The sequence below is a fragment of the Pristiophorus japonicus genome, chromosome 21 (genome assembly GCF_044704955.1).
Source record: "Pristiophorus japonicus isolate sPriJap1 chromosome 21, sPriJap1.hap1, whole genome shotgun sequence".
NCBI lineage: Eukaryota > Metazoa > Chordata > Chondrichthyes > Pristiophoridae > Pristiophorus > Pristiophorus japonicus.
Genome location: NC_091997.1, coordinates 69,653,986 through 69,673,405, shown reverse-complemented (window position 1 = coordinate 69,673,405; position 19,420 = coordinate 69,653,986). Strand labels below are relative to the sequence as shown.

At 49.4% G+C, this 19,420-nt stretch overlaps 1 protein-coding gene across 1 annotated transcript in view; it reads left to right on the top strand.

The window, feature by feature from the left end:
* Positions 1 to 19,420, top strand: part of ulk3 (unc-51 like kinase 3) — a 62,684-nt gene that overhangs the window by 33,593 nt on the left and 9,671 nt on the right. Inside the window, 6 exon segments of the mRNA XM_070864118.1 lie at positions 1,127 to 1,266; positions 8,300 to 8,364; positions 10,183 to 10,261; positions 13,486 to 13,526; positions 14,915 to 14,962; positions 16,563 to 16,629. Coding sequence (XP_070720219.1) covers positions 1,127 to 1,266; positions 8,300 to 8,364; positions 10,183 to 10,261; positions 13,486 to 13,526; positions 14,915 to 14,962; positions 16,563 to 16,629 — 440 coding nt within the window.

The following is a 19,420-nucleotide window of genomic DNA, read 5'->3' as shown; positions in this document are numbered from 1 at the left end:
AACTCGGCTGCCCTGTGTCCTAACTCGCACCGAGTCCTGCTCACCCATCACCCCCCTGTGCTCACTGCCCCGTGTCCTAACTCGCACCGAGTCCTGCTCACCCATCACCCCTTGTGCTCGCTGCCCCGTGTCCTAACTCGCACCGAGTCCTGCTCACCCATCACCCCCTGTGCTCGCTGCCCCATGTCCTAACTCGCACCGAGTCCCGCTCACCCATCACCCTCTGTGTTCGCTGACCTACTCGCTCCCGGTTTAGCAAAGCCTTGATTTCAAAATTCTCATCCTTGTTTTCAAATCCCTCCATGGCCCTCGCCCCTCGCCCCTCGCCCCTCCCTATCTCTGTAATCACCTCCAGCCCCACAACCCCCCCCCCCCTAAGAGATGTCTGCGCTCCTCTAATTCTGGCCTTTTGTCCATCCCATACTTTGTTCACTGGATGGGAGGAGGAGGGTGGGGGGGAAAGTGAGGGAGGAGGAGGGGAGGGGGAAGGGGGAAGGGAAGAGTGAGGGAGGAGGTGGCGGGGGGGGGGGGGAGGTGGGAGAGAAAGAGAGAGGAGGGGTGTTGAGTAGGAGGGAGGCAGGTGAGGGAAGGAGGAGGGGGGAGAGAGGGCAGGTGAGGGGATGAGGAGGGGTGGAGGAGCGATGGGTGGGTGGAGGAGGTGGGAGGGAGGACGGGGGGGGGGGGGGGGGGGGAGGGAGTGTCCCGATGCTTTGACTATTGAGTGAGGGTGAGGTTGATGGATCCGCTGGTCTTTACCTGCCAGTGTTGTCTGTGCCTCTCGGCTTTACACACCGTGTCGGACTGGAGCCCTCGGTCACATTGCTGGGCATCGCTCTGTCGCACACCCAGAACCTCCTCGCAGCAATGCGAAAGCTGCTATTCTATTGGCTGGTGTGGACCATGTGACGGCCTTTCCCGTGCTGGCTATGTCACGGAATGTTCCAGCACAGAAACACGCCATTTGGCCCATCTAGCCTGTGCCGCTGTTTATTCCCCACATGATGCCCTGCGTTCAATCCCACCCCCGGGCCCTTTACAATCCTCGCGGCTCAGTCTCGATGTAATTCCCGTTTAGGGACCGCGATGGTTTGTGCCGGGAATTTTCCCGCGTAAAATAAATCTCCAGGCTGAGCTTCATATCTGTCTTTCTAATCGGTTGCTAGGTAACCCAGTACATCTCCAGGGCGGAGGAGCTGAAGACACTGGTTGCCATGAGCAACAAAGCCAACTTTGAGCAGGCCAAATCAGCAAGAGACATTTTGAAAGGTAAGGACATTTCTGACCAGCTGGCCAGAGTTTCCACCCCAAGTGCCATCTTGATTTTTACCTACATTGGTCCCACCCGTTGCCGTGTTAGCACCACAGGAACAGGAGGAGGCCATTCGGCCCCTCGAGCCTGTTCCGCCATTCAATGAGATCGCAGCTGATCTGCGACCTAACTCCATCCACTCGCCTTTGGCCCACATCCCTTAATACCTAAAGAGGTCTATCAATCTCAGATCTAAAATTAACAATTGACCTAGCATCAATTGCCGTTTGCAAAAGAGAGTTCCACACTTCTACAACCCTTTGTGTATAGAAGTGTTTCCTAATTTCACTCCTGAAAGATCTGGCTCTAATTTTTAGACTATGCCCCCAGACCTCGACTCCCCAACCGTTGGGAATAGTTTCTCTCTATATACCCTAGCCGTTCCCCTTAATATCCTGAAAACTTCGATCAGATCACTCCTGAACCTTCTAAATTCCAGGGAATACAGTTTGTGTAATCTCTCCTCTTAACTTAACTCTTGAAGTCCGGGTCTCATTCTGATAAACCCATGCTGCACTCCCTCCCAGGCCAATATATCCTTCCCAGGGAGTGCTGTATTGCCTGAGGAGCCGTTCTTTGGGGCAGATGTTAAACCAAGGTTCATTGGTTCGGGAGGGCTTTAAAGATCCCGTTGCGCGATTGGATGAAGAACAGGGGAGTTTTTCCCCCAGTGCCCTGGCCAATAGAGGAGCAGGAGGAGGCCATTCAGCCCCTCAAGCCTGCTCCGCTGTTCAATGAGATCGCGACTGATCTGTGCCACAGCTCCATTTACCCGCCTGTGCTCCCTGTCCCTTGAGAACCCTTTCCCAACAAAAAATCTATCCACCTCAGTCTTGAAAGCTCCAATTGACCCTCAGCATCCACCTTTTGGGGAAGAGGGTTCCAAATTTCTACTACCCAGTGTGAGACGAAGTGCTTCCTGAATTTTCTCTTAAATGGCCTAGCTCTAATTTTAAGATTATGTCGTCCTCATTTTTGATTTCCCCCAGCCAGCGGAAATAGTTTCTCTGTGTCTACCCCGTCGAATCCTTTTAATCATTTTCAACACCTCGATTATATCACCCCTTAATCTTCCATACTCAAGGGCATACAAGGCCTAGTCTTGGAAGAAAATTCTTACAGGGTTGGACAGGGTAGATGCAGGGCGGATGTTTCCCCCGGGCTGGGGAGTCTAGAACCAGGGGTCACAGTCTCAGAATAAGGGGTCAGCCATTTAGGACTGAGATGAGGAGAAATTTCTTCACTCAGGGGCTGATGAATCTTTGGAATTTTCTACCCCAGAGGGCTGTGGAGGCTCAGTCTTTGAGCATATTCAAGACAGAGAGCGACAGATTTTCTCTCGGGTGGACGTAAAAGATCCCGCGGCACTTTTTCGAAGAAGAGCAGAGGAGTTATCCCCGGTGTCCTGGGGCAAATATTTATCCCTCAATCAACATCACTTTTTAAAAAAAACTGATGATCTGGTCATTATCACATTGCTGTTTGTGGGAGCTTGCTGTGCGCATATTGGCTGCCGTGTTTCCTGCATTACAACAGTGACTACACTCGAAAAGTACTTCATTGGCTGCAAAGCGCTTTGGGACGTCCAGGTGTCGTGAAAGGCGCTATATAAATCCAAGTCTTCCTTTCCCTTTTTGTTTACGAGTATGAGACCAACTATGTTTGTTCCACTGCCTTGCGTGCTTGCAATGGTGAGTGAGATAAACCTCCAGAGTTGGTTGAGTTTGTGCAGGCAGTGTGTGAGTGATGTCAGATCCACACCAAGATCCCAGGCCCGACTCCTGATCGCTGCTGCTCTTCGCTGAAGTGCCACCAGGGGGTGCTAAGGGTCTGTCGAGGTCCACCCATGGAGGATGGACGCCCGGGCAAACAAAGACTCGTGCATTTCTATAGCGCCTTTCACAGCCTCAGGACGTGCCAAAGCACCTTTACAGCCAATGGCGTACTTTTTAGAAGTGTAACCACTGTTGCAATGTAGGAAACATAGAAAGATAGAAAATAGGTGCAGGAGTAGGCCATTCGGCCCTTCTAGCCTGCACCGCCATTCAATGAGTTCATGGCTGAACTTGCAACTTCAGTACCCTATTCCTGCTTTCTCACCATACCCCTTGATCCCCCTAGTAGTAAGGACTACATCTAACTCCTTTTTGAATATATTTAATGAATTGGCCTCAACAACTTTCTGTGGTAGAGAATTCCACAGGTTCACCAATCTCTGGGTGAAGAAGTTTCTCCTCATCTCGATCCTAAATGGCTTATCCCTTATCCTTAGACTGAGACTCCTGGTTCTGGACTTCCCTAACATTGGGAACATTCTTCCTGCATCTAACCTGTCTAAACCCATCAGAATTTTCAAACGTTTCTATGAGATCCCCTCTCATTCTTCTGAACTCCAGTGAATACAAGCCCAGTTGATCCAGTCTTTCTTGATATGTCAGTTCCGCCATCCTGGGAATCAGTCTGGTGAACCTTCGCTGCACTCCCTCAATAGCAAGAATGTCCTTCCTCAAGTTAGGAGACCAAAACTGTACACAATACTCCAGGTGTGGCCTCACCAAGGCCCTGTAGTAACACCTACCTGCCCCTGTACTCTCATCCCCTCGCTATGAAGGCCAACATGCCATTTGTTTTCTTAATGATGAGGGGAATAAATAGGCGTTTCTGCGGCCGCAACCGAGACTCCAGGATGGTATGTTGCCTCCCTGGTGCAAGGGTCAAGGATGTCTCGGAGCGGGTGCAGGACATTCTGAAATGGGAGGGAGAACAGCCAGTTGTCGTGGTGCACATTGGTTCCAACGACATAGGTAAAAAAAAAAGGGATGAGGTCCTACGAAACGAATTTAAGGAGCTAGGAGCTAAATTTTAAAAGTAGGACCTCAAAAGTAGTAATCTCGTGATTGCTACCAGTGCCACGTGCTAGTCAGAGTAGGAATCGCAGGATAGCGCAGATGAATACGTGGCTTGAGCAGTGGTGCAGCAGGGAGTGATTCAAATTCCTGGGGCATTGGAACCGGTTCTGGGGGAGGTGGGACCAGTACAAACCGGATGGTCTGCACCTGGGCAGGACCGGAACCAATGTCCTAGGGGGAGTGTTTGCTAGTGCTGTTGGGGAGGAGTTAAACTAATATGGCAGGGGGATGGGAACCAATGCAGGGAGACAGAGGGAGACAAAAGGGAGGCAGAGGCAGGAGACGGAGGGGAGATGGGGGGGGGCGGGGGGCGGAGAGGCCCGGGGCGGGGAACAGGAAGGGCCACTGTGCGGCAGAATTCTAAAAGGACAAAGGGTGTTTAAAAAAAACAAGCCTGAAGGCTTTGTGTCTTAAGGCAAGGAGTATCCGCAATAAGGTGGATGAATTAACTCTGCAAATAGATGTTAACAAATATGATGTGATTGGGATTACGGAGACGTGGCTCCAGGATGATCAGGGCTGGGAACTCAACATCCAGGGTTATTCAACATTCAGGAAGGATAGAATAAAAGGAAAAGGAGGTGGGGTAGCATTGCTGGTTAAAGAGGAGATTAATGCAATAGTTAGGAAAGACATTAGCTTGGATGATGTGGAATCTATATGGGTAGAGCTGCAGAACACCAAAGGGCAAAAAACGTTAGTGGGAGTTGTATACAGACCTCCAAACAGTAGTAGTGATGTTGGGGAGGGCATCAAACAGGAAATTAGGGGTGCATGCAATAAAGGTGCAGCAGTTATAATGGGTGACTTTAATATGCACATAGATTGGGCTAGCCAAACTGGAAGCAATACGGTGGAGGAGGATTTCCTGGAATGCATAAGGGATGGTTTTCTAGACCAATATGTCGAGGAACCAACTAGGGGGGAGGCCATCTTAGACTGGGTGTTGTGTAATGAGAGAGGATTAATTAGCAATCTCGTTGTGCGAGGGGGTATGGCGAGAAAGCAGGAAGGGGGTACTGAAGTTTCATGTTCAACCATGAACTCATTGAATGGCGGTGCAGGCTAGAAGGGCTGAATGGCCTGCTCCTGCACCTATTTTCTATGTTTCTATGTTTAACCGCCTTCTGTACCTGCATGCCAACCTTCAATGACTGATGTACCATGACACCCAGGTCTCATTGCACCTCCCCTTTTTCTAATCTGTCACCATTCAGATAATAGTCTGTGTCTCTGTTTTTACCACCAAAGTGAATAATCTCACATTTATCCACATTATACTTCATCTGCCATGCATATTTGCCCACTCACCTAACCTATCCAAGTCACTCTGCAGCCTCATAGCATCCTCCTCGCAGCTCACATTGCCACCCAACTTAGTGTCATCTGCAAATTTGGAGATATACTACATTTAATCCCCTCGTCTAAATCATTAATGTACAATGTAAACAGCTGGGGCCCCAGCACAGAACCCTGCGGTACCCCACTAGTCACTGCCTGCCATTCTGAAAAGTACCCATTTACTCCTACTCTTTGCTTCCTGTCTGTCAACCAGTTCTCAATCCACGTCAGCACACTACCCCCAATCCCATGCGCTTCAACTTTGCACATTAATCTCTTGTGTGGGACCTTGTCGAAAGTCTTCTGAAAGTCCAAATACTGGAAACATCCTCAAAAAAATTCCAGAAGATTTGTCAAGCATGATTTCCCTTTCACAAATCCATGCTGACTTGAACCTATCATGTCACCTCTTTCCAAATGCGCTGCTATGACATCCTTAATAATTGATTCCATCATTTTACCCACTACTGAGGTCAGGCTGACCGGTCTATAATTTCCTGTTTTCTCTCCCTTTTTTAAAAAGTGGGGTTACATTGGCTACCCTCCACTCCATAGGAATTGATCCAGAGTCTATGGAATGTTGGAAAATGACTGTCAATGTATCTGCTATTTCCAAGGCCACCTCCTCAAGTACTCTGGGATGCAGTCCATCAGGCCCTGGGGATTTATCGGCCTTCAATCCCATCAATTTCCCCAACACAATTTCCCAACTAATAAGGATTTCCCTCAGTTCCTCCTTCTTACTAGACCCTCTGACCCCTTTTATATCCGGAAGGTTGTTTGTGTCCTCCTTAGTGAATACCGAACCAAAGTACTTGTTCAGTTGGTCTGCCATTTCTTTGTTCTCCGTTATGACTTCCCCTGATTCTGACTGCAGAGGACCTACGTTTGTCTTTACTAACCTTTTTCCCTTTACATATCTGTAGAAACTTTTGCAGTCTGTCTTAATGTTCCTGCAAGCTTCTTCTCGTACTCTATTTTCCCTGCCCTAATCAAACCCTTTGTCCTCCTCTGCTGAGTTCTAAATGTCTCCCAGTCCCCGGGTTCACTGCTATTTCTGGCCAATTTGTATGCCACTTCCTTGGCTTTAATACTATCCCTGATTTCCCTTGATAGCCACGGTTGAGCCACCTTCCCTTTTTTATTTTTACGCCAGACAGGGATGTACAATTGTTGTAGTTCATCCATGCGGTCTCTAAATGTCTGCCATTGCCCATCCACAATCAACCCCTTAAGTATCATTCGCCAATCTATCCTAGCCAATTCACGCCTCATACCTTCAAAGTTACCCTTCTTTAAGTTCTGGACCATGGTCTCTGAATTAACCGTTTCATTCTCCATCCTAATGTAGAATTCCACCATATTATGATCACTCTTCCCCAAGGGGCCTCGCACAACGAGATTGCTAATTAATCCTCTCTCATTACACAACACCCAGTCTAAGATGGCCTCCCCCCTAGTTGGTTCCTCGACATATTGGTCTAGAAAACCATCCCTTATGCACTCCAGGAAATCCTCCTCCACCGTATTGCTTCCAGTTTGGCTAGCCCAATCTATGTGCATATTAAAGTCACCCATTATAACTGCTGCACCTTTATTGCATGCATCCCTAATTTCCTGTTTGATGCCCTCCCCAACATCACTACTACTGTTTGGAGGTCTGTACACAACTCCCACTAACGTTTTTTGCCCTTTGGTGTTCTGCAGCTCTACCCATATAGATTCCACATCATCCAAGCTAATGTCCTTCCTAACTATTGCAGTAATCTCCTCTTTAACCAGCAATGCTACCCCACCTCCTTTTCCTTTTATTCTATCCTTCCTGAATGTTGAATACCCATGGATGTTGAGTTCCCAGCCCTGATCATCCTGGAGCCACGTCTCTGTAATCCCAATCACATCATATCTGTTAACATCTATTTGCACAGTTAATTCATCCACCTTATTACGGATACTCCTTGCATTAAGGCACAAAGCCTTCAGGCTTGTTTTTTTAACACCCTTTGTCCTTTTAGAATTATGATGTAGTGTGGCCCTTTTTGTTTCTTGCCTTTGTTTACTCGGCCTTCCACTATTGCTTTTTACCTTTCTACCATCTGTTTCTGACTCCATATTACTTCGCCCTATCTCGCTGCATGGGTTCCCATCCCCCTGCCATATTAGTTTAAACTTGGCAACCAATATGCGCATAGCAAGCTCCCACAAAAAAAAACAATGTTATAAATGACCAGATGATCTATGTTGGTTGAGAGATGAATATTAACCGGAGACTCCCCTGCTCTTCTTCGAAATAGTGCCGTGATATCTTTTACGCCCACCTGAGAGAGCAGACGGGGCCTCGGTTTAACATCTCAACCGAAAGATGGCACCTCCGACAGTGTGGCACTCCTTCAGCCCTGCACTGGGTGTATCAGATTTTTGTGTCTCTGAAGTGGGACCTGAACCCACAACCTTCTGACTCCGAGGCGAGGGTGCTGCCCACTGAGCCACGGCTGACATTTTGACAAGGCCGGACGGTGTCTGCGTTACTGGAGTACAGCCCAATGCCGTTACTGGAGGGCGGGGGGGGGGGGGGGGGGGGAGTTCGGGGGAAACGCACACCCAACACAGCCAGCGGGTTTGACGGTCGGCCAGCCACCCCTGTAGATTGGGCAGAGTTGTCTGATCTCGAGAGCCCTGTACTACCAGGTGCCGCCCCCGCCCGGAAACCCTAATACCTGTCTTCCACTTCTTGTTCCAGAGATGTCCCGAGACAAGCCGCGACTCCTTGCTGCGCTGGAGATAAGTTCCACCGCGGTTGCCAAGGTGAGTTGGGTTGCTCGAGTTTGAAAACACAGCGAGTGAGGTCTCGTGTGGAATATTGTCCAAGAAAGATAAACCCAGAAACAACAGGCCAGTCGGTTTAACCTCGGCAGTGGGGAAGGTTGTAGAAACCGTGATCAGGGACAAAATGAACAGTCACTTGGATAGGGGTGGATTCATTAAGGAAAGCCAGCACGGATTTGTTAAAGGCAAATTGCGTTTAACCAACTTGATCGAGTTTTTTGATGAGATAACAGAGGGGGTCGATGAGGGCAATGCGGTTGACGTGGTGTACATGGAGTTCCAAAAGGCGTTCGACAAAGTGCCACATAATACCAGCAAAGTGCCAGCAAAGTTGAAGCCCATGGAATAAAAGGGACAGTGGCAGCATGGATACGGAATTGGCTCAGTGACGGGGAAACAGAGAATAGTGGTGAAGGGTTGTTTCTCGGACTGGAGGATGGTATACAGGGGTGTTCCCCAGGGATTGATTCTAGAACCACTTGATATATATTAATGACTTGGACTTGGGTGTACAGGGCACAATTTCAAAATTTGCAGATGACACAAAACTTGGAAGTGTAGTGAACAGTGAGGAGGAGAGGGATAGACTACAAGAGGACACAGACAGGTCGGTGGAATGGGCGGGCACGGGGCAGATGAAATTTAATGCAGAAAAGTGTAAAGTGATGCATTTTGGTAGAAAGAATGAGGATAGGAAATATAAACTAAAGGGTACAACCCTAAATGGGGTGCACGATCAGAGAGACCTGGGGCTATGTGTACAAATCATTGAAGGTGGCAGGGCAGGTTGAGAAAATGGTTAAAAAGGCTTACAGGATCCTGGGCTTCATAAATAGAGGCATAGAGTACAAAAGCAAGGAGGTTATGATGAACCTGTATAAAACACGGGTTCGGCCCCAACTGGAGTATTGTGTCCAATTCTGGGCCCCGCACTTTAGGAAGGATGTGAAGGCCTTAGAGAGGGTGCAGGAAAGATTTACGAGAATGGTTCCAGGGATGAGGGACTCCAGTTACGTGGGTAGTGCTTTATAGCCAATTAAGTACTTTCTGAAGTGTAGTCACTGTTGTAATGTGGCAGCCAATTTGCGCACAGCAAGCTCCCACAAACAGCAGTGTGATAATGACCAGATAATCTGTTTTTATTTTGATTTGAGGGATAAATATTGGCCCCAGGACACCAGGGATAACCCCCCTGCTCCTCTTCGAAATAGTGCCATGGGATCTTTTATGTCCACCTGAGAGAGCAGACGGGACCTCGGTTTAACGTCTCATCCAAAAGACGGCACCTCCCTTGGCACTGCACTGGAGTGTCAGCCTAGATTTATGTGTTCAATCCCTGGAGTGGGACTTGAACCCACAACCTTCTGACTCGGAGGCGAGAGAGTGCGACCCACTGAGCCACAGCTGACACCAATAAAATCCTTCGGTAGGAGCTGGATAAATACCTAGTTGGCACTGGGGTTGTAGGATATGGCGCGGACCGAGATGAATTGTTTCGGGACAGACGATAGTCCCTGTGCTGCTGGGGCTGGCAGCTAGGTGGCGGTATCTGGGGAGAGCAGCAGACCGGGATTGACCAATGGAAGGTTGAAGTGAGCTTCTGGAGTTTCACTTGATTTAGAAACTTTTTTTTAGAAGTGCGAAGGAATGTTGCTGCACAATTTTCAGGAGATTAAGCAGGCGGCGTAGCGTATGCGATGGGGTGGGTTTTGTAAGCGGTCTGTAAGCTTGATGGGACTCGACAGCTTTTTGCCTGATTCTGTGTGGAATTTTGCCCCCTTGTTTCCCCTGCAATAGGAAGAAGAAGGCGATGACTCCATGGAAACGCTGGACCTTTACCAGCAGAGTCTGGGAGAACTGCTGCTGGTGTTGGCCGGTGAGTGGCGGGGTCCAGGAACTGAGGCAGGCAGGCGAAGTCACGATGCAGTCCCACCACGGTCTCATTGAATGGCAGAACAGGCTCGAGGGGCTGAATGGCTTCCTGTGTAACGGTCTCGAGGGGCTGAATGGCCTCCTGCTGTTCCTGTGTCACGGTCTCGAGGGGCTGAATGGCCTCCTGCTGTTCCTGTGTCACGGTCTCGAGGGGCTGAATGGCCTCCTGCTGTTCCTGTGTCACGGTCTCGAGGGGCTGAATGGCCTCCTGTTCCTGTGTCACGGTCTCGAGGGGCTGAATGGCCTCCTGCTGTTCCTGTGTCACGGTCTCGAGGGGCTGAATGGCCTCCTCCTGTTCCTGTGTCACGGTCTCGAGGGGCTGAATGGCCTCCTGCTGTTCCTGTGTCACGGTCTCGAGGGGCTGAATGGCCTCCTCCTGTTCCTGTGTCACGGTCTCGAGGGGCTGAATGGCCTCCTCCTGTTCCTGTGTAACAGGCTCGAGGGGCTGAATGGCCTCTCTTTTTTCATAATTATTCGTTTACGGGATGCGTGCATCACCAGCATTTATTGCCCATCATTAATTGCCCCTCGAAGGTGGTGGTGAGCCGACTTCTTGAACTTCTGCAGACTTTGTAGCGGTTTGGTACAACTGAATGAAATGGCCCAGCGAGACAGAGGGCAGTTAAGAGCCAAACACGTTGCTGTGGGTCTGGAGTCACATATAGGCCAGACTGGGTAAGGACGGCAGATTTCCTTCCCTAAAGGGCATTAGTGAACAGATTGGGTTTTTAACGGCAATCCGATAGTTTCGTGGTCACCATTACTGATACCAGCTTTTTATTCCCGATTTATTGAATTAACTGAATTAAAATTCCCCAGCTGCCGTGGTGAGTTCTGAACTCGTGTCTCCGGATCATTAGTCCAATTATGGCCTCTTGTGCATCCCCGATTTTAATCGCTCCACCATTGGTGGCTCTGCCTTCAGCTGCCTGGGCGCCAAGCTCTGGAACTCCCTCCCTAAACCTCTCCGCCTCTCCTTTTGAGATGCTCCTTACAACCTATCTCTGCACCTGCTCTCGTCGGCGTTCCCTCTAAGCGGTACGGCCACACGGCTCTCTGCCAGTCCCAGGCAAATGCGAAATTCTCTGCGCTCTCGAATAAGAACATAATAACTAGGAGCAGGAGTAGGCCATACGGCCCCTCGAGCCTGCTCCGCCATTTAATACGATCATGGACTCAGGTCCACTTCCCCGCCCGCTCCCCATAACCCTTTACTTCCTTATCGGTTAAGAAACTGTCTATTTCTGTCTTAAATTTATTCAATGTCCCAGCTTCCAAGCTCTCTGAGGCACGAATTCCACAGATTTACAACCCTCTGAGAAAAGAAATTTCTCCTCATCTCAGTTTTAAATGGGCGGCCCCTTATTCTAAGATCATGCCCTCCAGTTCTAGTCTCCCCCATCAGTGGAAACATTCTGCATCCACCTTGTCAAGCCCCCTCATAATCTTATACGTTTCGATAAGATCACCTCTCATTCTTCTGAATTCCAATGAGTAGAGGCCCAACTTACTCAACCTTTCCTCATAAATCAACCCCCTCATCTCCGGAATCAACCCAATGAACCTTCTCTGAACTGCCTTCAAAGTAAGTATATCTTTTTCGTAAATATGGAAACCAAAACTGCACGCAGTACTCCAGGTGTGGCCTCACCAATACCCTGTATAACTATAGCAAGCCGTCACTGTTTTTATACTCCACCCCTTTGCAATAAAGGCCAATATTCCATTGGTCTTCCTGATCACTTGCTGCACCTGCATACTATCCTTTTGTGTTTCATGCACAAGTACCCCCAGGTCCTGCTGTACTGCAGCACTTTGCAATCTTTCTCCATTTAAATAATAACTTGCTCTTTGATTTTTTTTTCTGCCAAAGTGCATGACCTCACACTTTCCAACATTATACTCCATCTGCCAAATTTTTGCCCACTCACTTAGCCTGTCTATGTCCTTTTGCAGATTTTTCCTGTCCACCTCACACATTGCTTCTCCTCCCAACTTCAGCAAACTTGACTACGTTACACTCAGTCCCTTCTTCCAAGTCGTTAATATAGATTGTAAATAGTTGGGGTCCCATCACTGATCCCTGCGACACCCCACTGGTTACTGGTTGCCAACCAGAGAATGAACTATTTATCCCGACTCTCTGTTTTCTGTTAGTTAATAGATCCTCTATCCGTGAACTTTTATCTTGTGCAGTAACCTTTTGTGTGGCACCTTGTCAAATACCTTCTGGAAGTCCAAATACACCACATCCACTGGTTCCCCTTTATCCACCCTGTTCGTTACATTCTCAAAGAACTCCAGCAAATTTGTCAAACATGACTTCCCCTTCATAAATCCATGGTGACTCTGCCTGACCGAATTTTGCTTTTCCAAATGTCCTGTTACTGCTTCATTAAAGGGATTGTGTGCCCAAAACACATTCAGGGAGAACATTGGACCAAAACTCCTTATGTGGCTCGGCGACCAATTTTGTTTGATATCATCATTATCATCATCATCATCATAGGCAGTCCCTCGAATCGAGGATGACTTGCTTCCACGTCAGAAGGTTCACAGGTGTTTCAGTGAAGGACCTAATATTCCAGATCCCGAACTACATCCTGAAGGGTGGAAGATGCCTGTGCGTGGATTTTTTTAACGTGGGGCGGCCGTTGCACACCAGCCACCACACGGGCTTGACTGAGCTAGGCCTTGGTTCGGTGGCAAGGGTTAACCAGGGTGACTGGAGACCAGCTCTGCTGCACGGGCCTAGTGCGCGCACATATCACAGTGTGAGCTGGGCCCGTGCTGCCCCTGGACCCTCGCCTCTCCCGGGCCCCGATCACGTCCCTCTACAATCTCTCGCCAGTCCTTTATAAATACACGTTGTGGTTGGTATTTAATGTCCTTTATTTCTGGGCTGGTTGGGTTCAGCTGAGGTAAAGCAGAACGGGGATTGAACCCGGGCCCCGTCTGACTCGCCAAGTTGGGGTCCTCGTTCCCGACCGGAAGCTGACTATCCGGCTGTGCCTTTCCAGCGCTGAGTGTTTTATTTTTAAAGCGGGCATCACTGGGAACCGTGTGATGTCCACAGCGAGATCAGGAATGGCCGTGAGCCAACCGTCGCTGTATCGGCCCGGCGTTTAGGCCGCACTAATGACCGACTCTTTCTTGACCCAATTACAGCCGAGCCCCCAGGCAGGAGACGGGTGATTTTACACAGTGAGGTGAGTGAAACCCGTCTCATTCTGCTCGCAGGTTCAAAGGCCAATTAATTTAGCGGGTGAAATGTGTGCGCGTGCTCACAAGTCTGTTGTTGCTCCAGAGCGCGGCCAATGCCATCGAGTCGCCAAAAACAGCCCTGACTCCGTTAGGTGTGTCGAGGAGGCTCAGGCACATGGGGCGATCCCGTCCGGACGGAATTCCTCATCGGCGCCAAGCCCCGAAACCTCCCTCGGGAGCCGGCACTTTACAACTTGAGCCTCCTTCAGGAAATCCCCTCCGTGCCTTTCAGTTCCGCGCGGAGGGGTTTCCTGTACGGGCTGCTCCTGCACACTCTTCACTTTGCCATCCTCGTCTGCCGTCCGGACACGCCATGGCGTACCATCTTGCCGTCCGGAGGAGGCGGTGGTCCCCGATGGAGTGCACTCTACACTGGAGTCCTCCCTCTATTTATCGGGGACTTGGCCTGGAGGGTGTTGCACGGAGCAGTCCCGTGCAATAAGTTTTTAAGCCGGTTCACGGGCTCCCAGGCCGCCTGCAATTTCTATCGTTTTTATCGAATGTACAAGGTTGCAGCCCCTGTTCCATTATTTAAAGGGGCTGCCCCTCAATTTCTGGTTGCACTTCAGTCCCACACTCCTGATCTTTGGGCACCCTGTGCGGAGGGGAGTGGGCAGGTCGGAGGGCCTCCTCGTAGGACTGCTCCTGGGCACGGCCAAGGGGTCCATCAGCCAGTCCAGGCAATGGGCGGTCCAGAGGGTCGTTCAGCCCGACTGCCTGCCTCTCTCCCATGGGTACGTTCGTGCCAGGGTGTCCCCGGAGATGGAGCACACGGTGTCCACCGGTACGCTCGCGGCCTTCCATGAGAGGTGGGTGCCAGAGGGACTGGCGTGCATCATCACCCCCGGCAACCAAATTTTAATTTGATCGTTTAAGGTTCACGTAGAGTTTTATTGTTAATTTGTGGGTTTAATGTCTTTAATAAAGGGGGCACCAGGCTTTATCTGTTAACCAAAATAGTTGTAGAGCTGTTGCATTGTGAGTGGTTTAGCCAGTCACGTGATGTTCACAAGACTCAATAAAACCCCAGCCAGTTGGGTTGAGATCATCCACGATGAGATATGCAGTTGTGAGCCTGGTGGATGAACTGGTAATGTGTAGTGTGATTGTTAAACTTTTTGCGAATAAACCAACTAGTTCTTAATAGCAAATCTTAAGCAAAGAACCCATGAAGCAAATATATTACACCGGGTTTACCGATTGTACAGTTTTAGAATGAGGTCAAAAAGTCAGTGGACGCAAGATGTTGGTTCAAATACTGAATTTATTTTCAGGAGGAGCGATGCATTGATTTTTAACCTGTGTGTATTTTCTCTCCCGGTAATTTCCACAGATTAAAAACCTGATGAGCCGGGCTGAATATCTAAAGGAACAACTAAAGGTTAGTCTGATTGTTCATTAATATTGGGCGAGATGCGAAAAGCGGGCAGAATGCTGACTCTGGGGTTTTTTCAGTAATGCTCCGTAGTGTAGAGCTGGGAGCTGGCAACGTCAAGGAAAAATCACACTGGGATTTTCAGTCTCGCTCCGTGTACAGAACCTGTCGCCCCATCAAAACATATATACATGGTTAAGAGAGTATACATTGATGTGTGTTTCTTGCCCTGACCTCCTTCCTATCTCTCTCTCTCTCGCTCTCTCTCTCTCTCTCTCTCATCTCCTCCAGCCCCCCCACCCTCCCCCTCTAATTCTGCCCTTTTGAGCCTCCCTGATTATAATCGCTCCACCATCGGTGGCCGGGCCTTCAGCTGCCCGGGCCCCAAGCTCTGGAACTCCCTGCCTAAACCTCCCCGCCTCTCTACCTCTCTCTCCTCCTGTAAGACACTCCTTAAAACTGACCTCTTTGACCAAGCTTTTAATCACCTGTCCTAATATCTCCTCCTTCTGTGGCTCAGTGTCAATCTTTGTCTGATAACGGTCCTTGGGACGTTTTACTGTTAAAGACGCTATATAAATGTAAATTGTTCTCTCTCTTGTCTTTTTATTTTCCTTATCTCATTCCCTTCTTTCTCTCATACTTTCTCCTTTTTCTCTCTTTCTCGCTCTCTCTGTCTCTTTCTCACTTTCTCGTCCTTTCTCTCCTTTTTCTCTTTCTCTCATTCATTCTCTTTCTCCTTTTTCACACTTTTTGCCTCTCTCTCTCTCTCTGCCTCTCTCTCTCTCTCTCTCTCTCTCTCTCTCTCTCTCTCGCTCGCTCCACAGTGAACCCAGCTGTGGGATCTCCAAGCATTTCCTCTCTCGGTGATGGAGACAAGCGCTCCCAGCATCCACTGCGGCACTGAAAGTCCCCGGTTCATGTGGCGGGTGCACGGTTTTCCCCGAGACCTTTCACCACGGCACCGATTGCTGGCCGTGCCGCGTCTCCAAAAAAACGTGATGATGGGAATGACCAGAATGTCACCCGAAAGGCGTGAAACGGTGATCGGAATATTGAGCCTTCAGCCCCGGTGGGTGGTGTAGTTACTGAGGGGGGAGTTCGACACTCTCTGATGACAGGCGCGATCAATAATTCTCTCACTTAAATGGCAACAACAACTACGTGAGTCACAACAGGAACAGAAAATCGGGAAGCAAATGTTGACATAATCTGTGTTGGTTAATTTAACCCGAAGTTTGGAATGCATCTTGGTTGGGTCAGGGGTCGGGAGGGGCGAAGGGTCATTATTGGATTCAGCCCGAAGGTCAGAAATTACAATCCTCACCTGCATGCCAGTACATGAGGGAGACAGGAGCGGAGGATACGCTGACGGGCTGAGATTAAATTAGTGTGGGAGGAGGCTCGTGTGGCGTATAGACACCAGCACTGAGTAGTTGGGCAAATGGCCTGTTTCTGTGGCGTAAAATTCGATGTCATTACGGTGGATAATCCAACATCTTGTAAAGTGTTTCGTTGAACATTTTTTTTGTGTGCCTTTTTGTTTACCACGTAGGTGCCATCACGCCAGAGTGAATTGTACTATTTTTTTTTTCTTCCCCTTCAGATGCGAGAGACTCGGAATGAAGCAGCCTCCATTGACCAGGATCTCCTCTCCGACTCCGTCAAAAGCAGTGAGTACACCAGGGCCTTCCGCGCACTTTACCCATCTAACTAGCTGCAGCCATGACTTGTTCAAGCGCTTTTGGGCAGGATCCATCATCTCGAGCGATTGTGATCGCTCCACCATCGGTGGCCGTGCCTTCTGTTCCTTAGGCCCCAAACTCTGGAACACCCTCCCTAAACCCCTCGTTCGACCTTCAAGATCTACCTTAAAATCTACCCCATTGACCGAGCTTTTGGTCACCTGCGGTAATTTCTCCTTATGCGGCTCGGTGTCAAATATTTTTGTCTTCTAATGCTCCTGTGAAGCGCCTTTGGACGTTCCACTACGTTAAAGGTGCTATATAAATACACGTTGTTGTCCCAGGAATGAGTTCTGAGCAGAGAGTGGAGAAACTTGGTCTGGAACGGGGGGGGGTGGGGCAACTGAGAATTGACCTAACGGAGGCTCAGTTCGTATCACTGTCGCCTCTGAGCTTGTGGTGCTCGAAGCCCACTCCAGGGCTTGACTAGACCAGTACTGAGGGAGTGCCGCATTGTCTCGGGTGCTGTCCTTCAAGATAGACCTTGAACAGAGATTTCCGAGTGCTGTAGGGCTGGACGAGGTTACAAGTGACTGGAAGCCTGGTCAAAGAGGTGGGTTTTAAGGATCGCTCGTAAAGGAGGAGAGAGAGGTCGAGAGGTTCAGGGAGGGAATTCCAGAGCTTGTGGCCCAGGTGGCTGAAGGCACGGCCACCAATGGTGGTGCGAAGGAAGTGGGGGATGGGCGAGGCCAGAATTGGAGGAGCGCAGAGATCTTGAGGGCAGCTATGGAGCTGGAGGAGATAGGGAGGGGTGAGGGCCGTGGAGGGATTTAAACACAAGGATGAGAATTTTAAAATCAAGGCGTTGCTTAACTGGGAGCCAATGTAGGTCAGCGAGCACAGGGGTGATGGGTGAGCGGGACTTGGTGCGAGTTAGGACACGAGGCAGCGAGCACAGGGGTGATGGGTGAGCGGGACTCGGTGCGAGTTAGGACACGAGGCAGCGAGCACAGGGGGTGATGGGTGAGCGGGACTTGCTGCGAGTTAGGACACGAGGCAGCGAGCACAGGGGGTGATGGGTGAGCGGGACTTGCTGCGAGTTAGAATAAAGGGCAACTGAGTTTTGGATGCAACTCTCCTTCACCATTGCCCCGACTGTAGCAGGCACGGACCTCTCCTCCAGTGAGGCCCAGCAGCCATGTCCACATGTGCGATCGGCAACAGACGATACGTTGACTTTTGCGACTGTGCCAGTTAATAGATTCTGTGGCTCTTGGAGCAACTTCTCACAAAGTGATTAATGGGACTGAGTGCAGCACAAAAGGAAAGAAGGTCACATCACGTCACGTCACGTCACTGGGGGCGCAAGCTAAATATAAACTGATTTATCCGTGATTATCTCCGCTGAGGTGAAACCTGTTGGACAGCGTTTAATTAAAATGGAGTAACTACTGCCAACGAACCGGAAGTTCCCAAATTTAAAAAAAAAACCTTCACAACAGACGGAGGTCTGCCTAAATGCCAACTCTTGTTTGCTTTTGATTATCAAAATCCATTTATTATTTGTGCTATTTTCCACCTTTTACAGTGAAGATTTGTGGAACACCTCGATTTCAAAATTCTCATCCTTGTTTTCAAATCCCTCCATGGCCCTCGCCCCTCCCTAACTCTGTAATCTCCTCCAGCCCCCGAGATGTCTGCGTTCCTCTAATTTTCCCCTCCTTAAGCATCCCTGATGATAATCGCTCAACCATTGGTGGCCATGCCTTCTGTTGCCTGGGCCCCAAGCTCTGGAACTCCCTCCCTAAACATCCCTACCTCTCTTTCCTCCTTCAAGACATAGAAACATAGAAAATAGGTGCAGGAGTAGGCCATTCGGCCCTTCGAGCCTGCACCGCCATTCAATGAGTTCATGGCTGAACATGCAACCTCAATACCCCATTCCTGCTTTCTCGCCATACCCCTTGATCCCCCTAGTAGTAAGGACGTCATCTAACTCCTTTTTGAATATATTTAGTGAATTGGCCTCAACAACTTTCTGTGGTACAGAATTCCACAGGTTCACCACTCTCTGGGTGAAGAAGTTTCTCCTCATCTCGATCCTAAATGGCTTACCCCTTATCCTTAGACTGTGACCCCTGGTTCTGGACTTCCCCAACATTAGGAACATTCTTCCTGCATCTAACCTGTCTAACCCCGTCAGAATTTTAAACGTTTCTATGAGATCCCCTCTCATTCTTCTGAACTCCAGTGAATACAAGCTCAGTTGATCCAGTCTTTCTTGATATGTCAGTCCCGCCATCCCGGGAATCAGTCTGGTGAACCTTCGCTGCACTCCCTCAATAGCAAGAATGTCCTTCCTCAAGTTAGGAGACCAAAACTGTACACAATACTCCAGGTGTGGCCTCACCAAGGCCCTATACAATTGTAGTAACACCTCCCTGCCCCTGTACTCAAATCCCCTCGCTATGAAGGCCAACATGCCATTTGCTTTCTTAACCGCCTGCTGTACCTGCATGCCAACCTTCAATGACTGATGTACCATGACACCCAGGTCTCGTTGCACCTCCCCTTTTCCTAATCAGTCACCATTCAGATAATAGTCTGTCTCTGTTTTTACCACCAAAGTGGATAACCTTACATTTATCCACATTATACTGCATTTGCCATGCATTTGCCCACTCGCCTAACCTATCCAAGTCACTCTGCAGCCTCATAGCATCCTCCTCGCAGCTCACACTGCCACCCAACTTAGTGTCATCTGCAAATTTGGAGATAC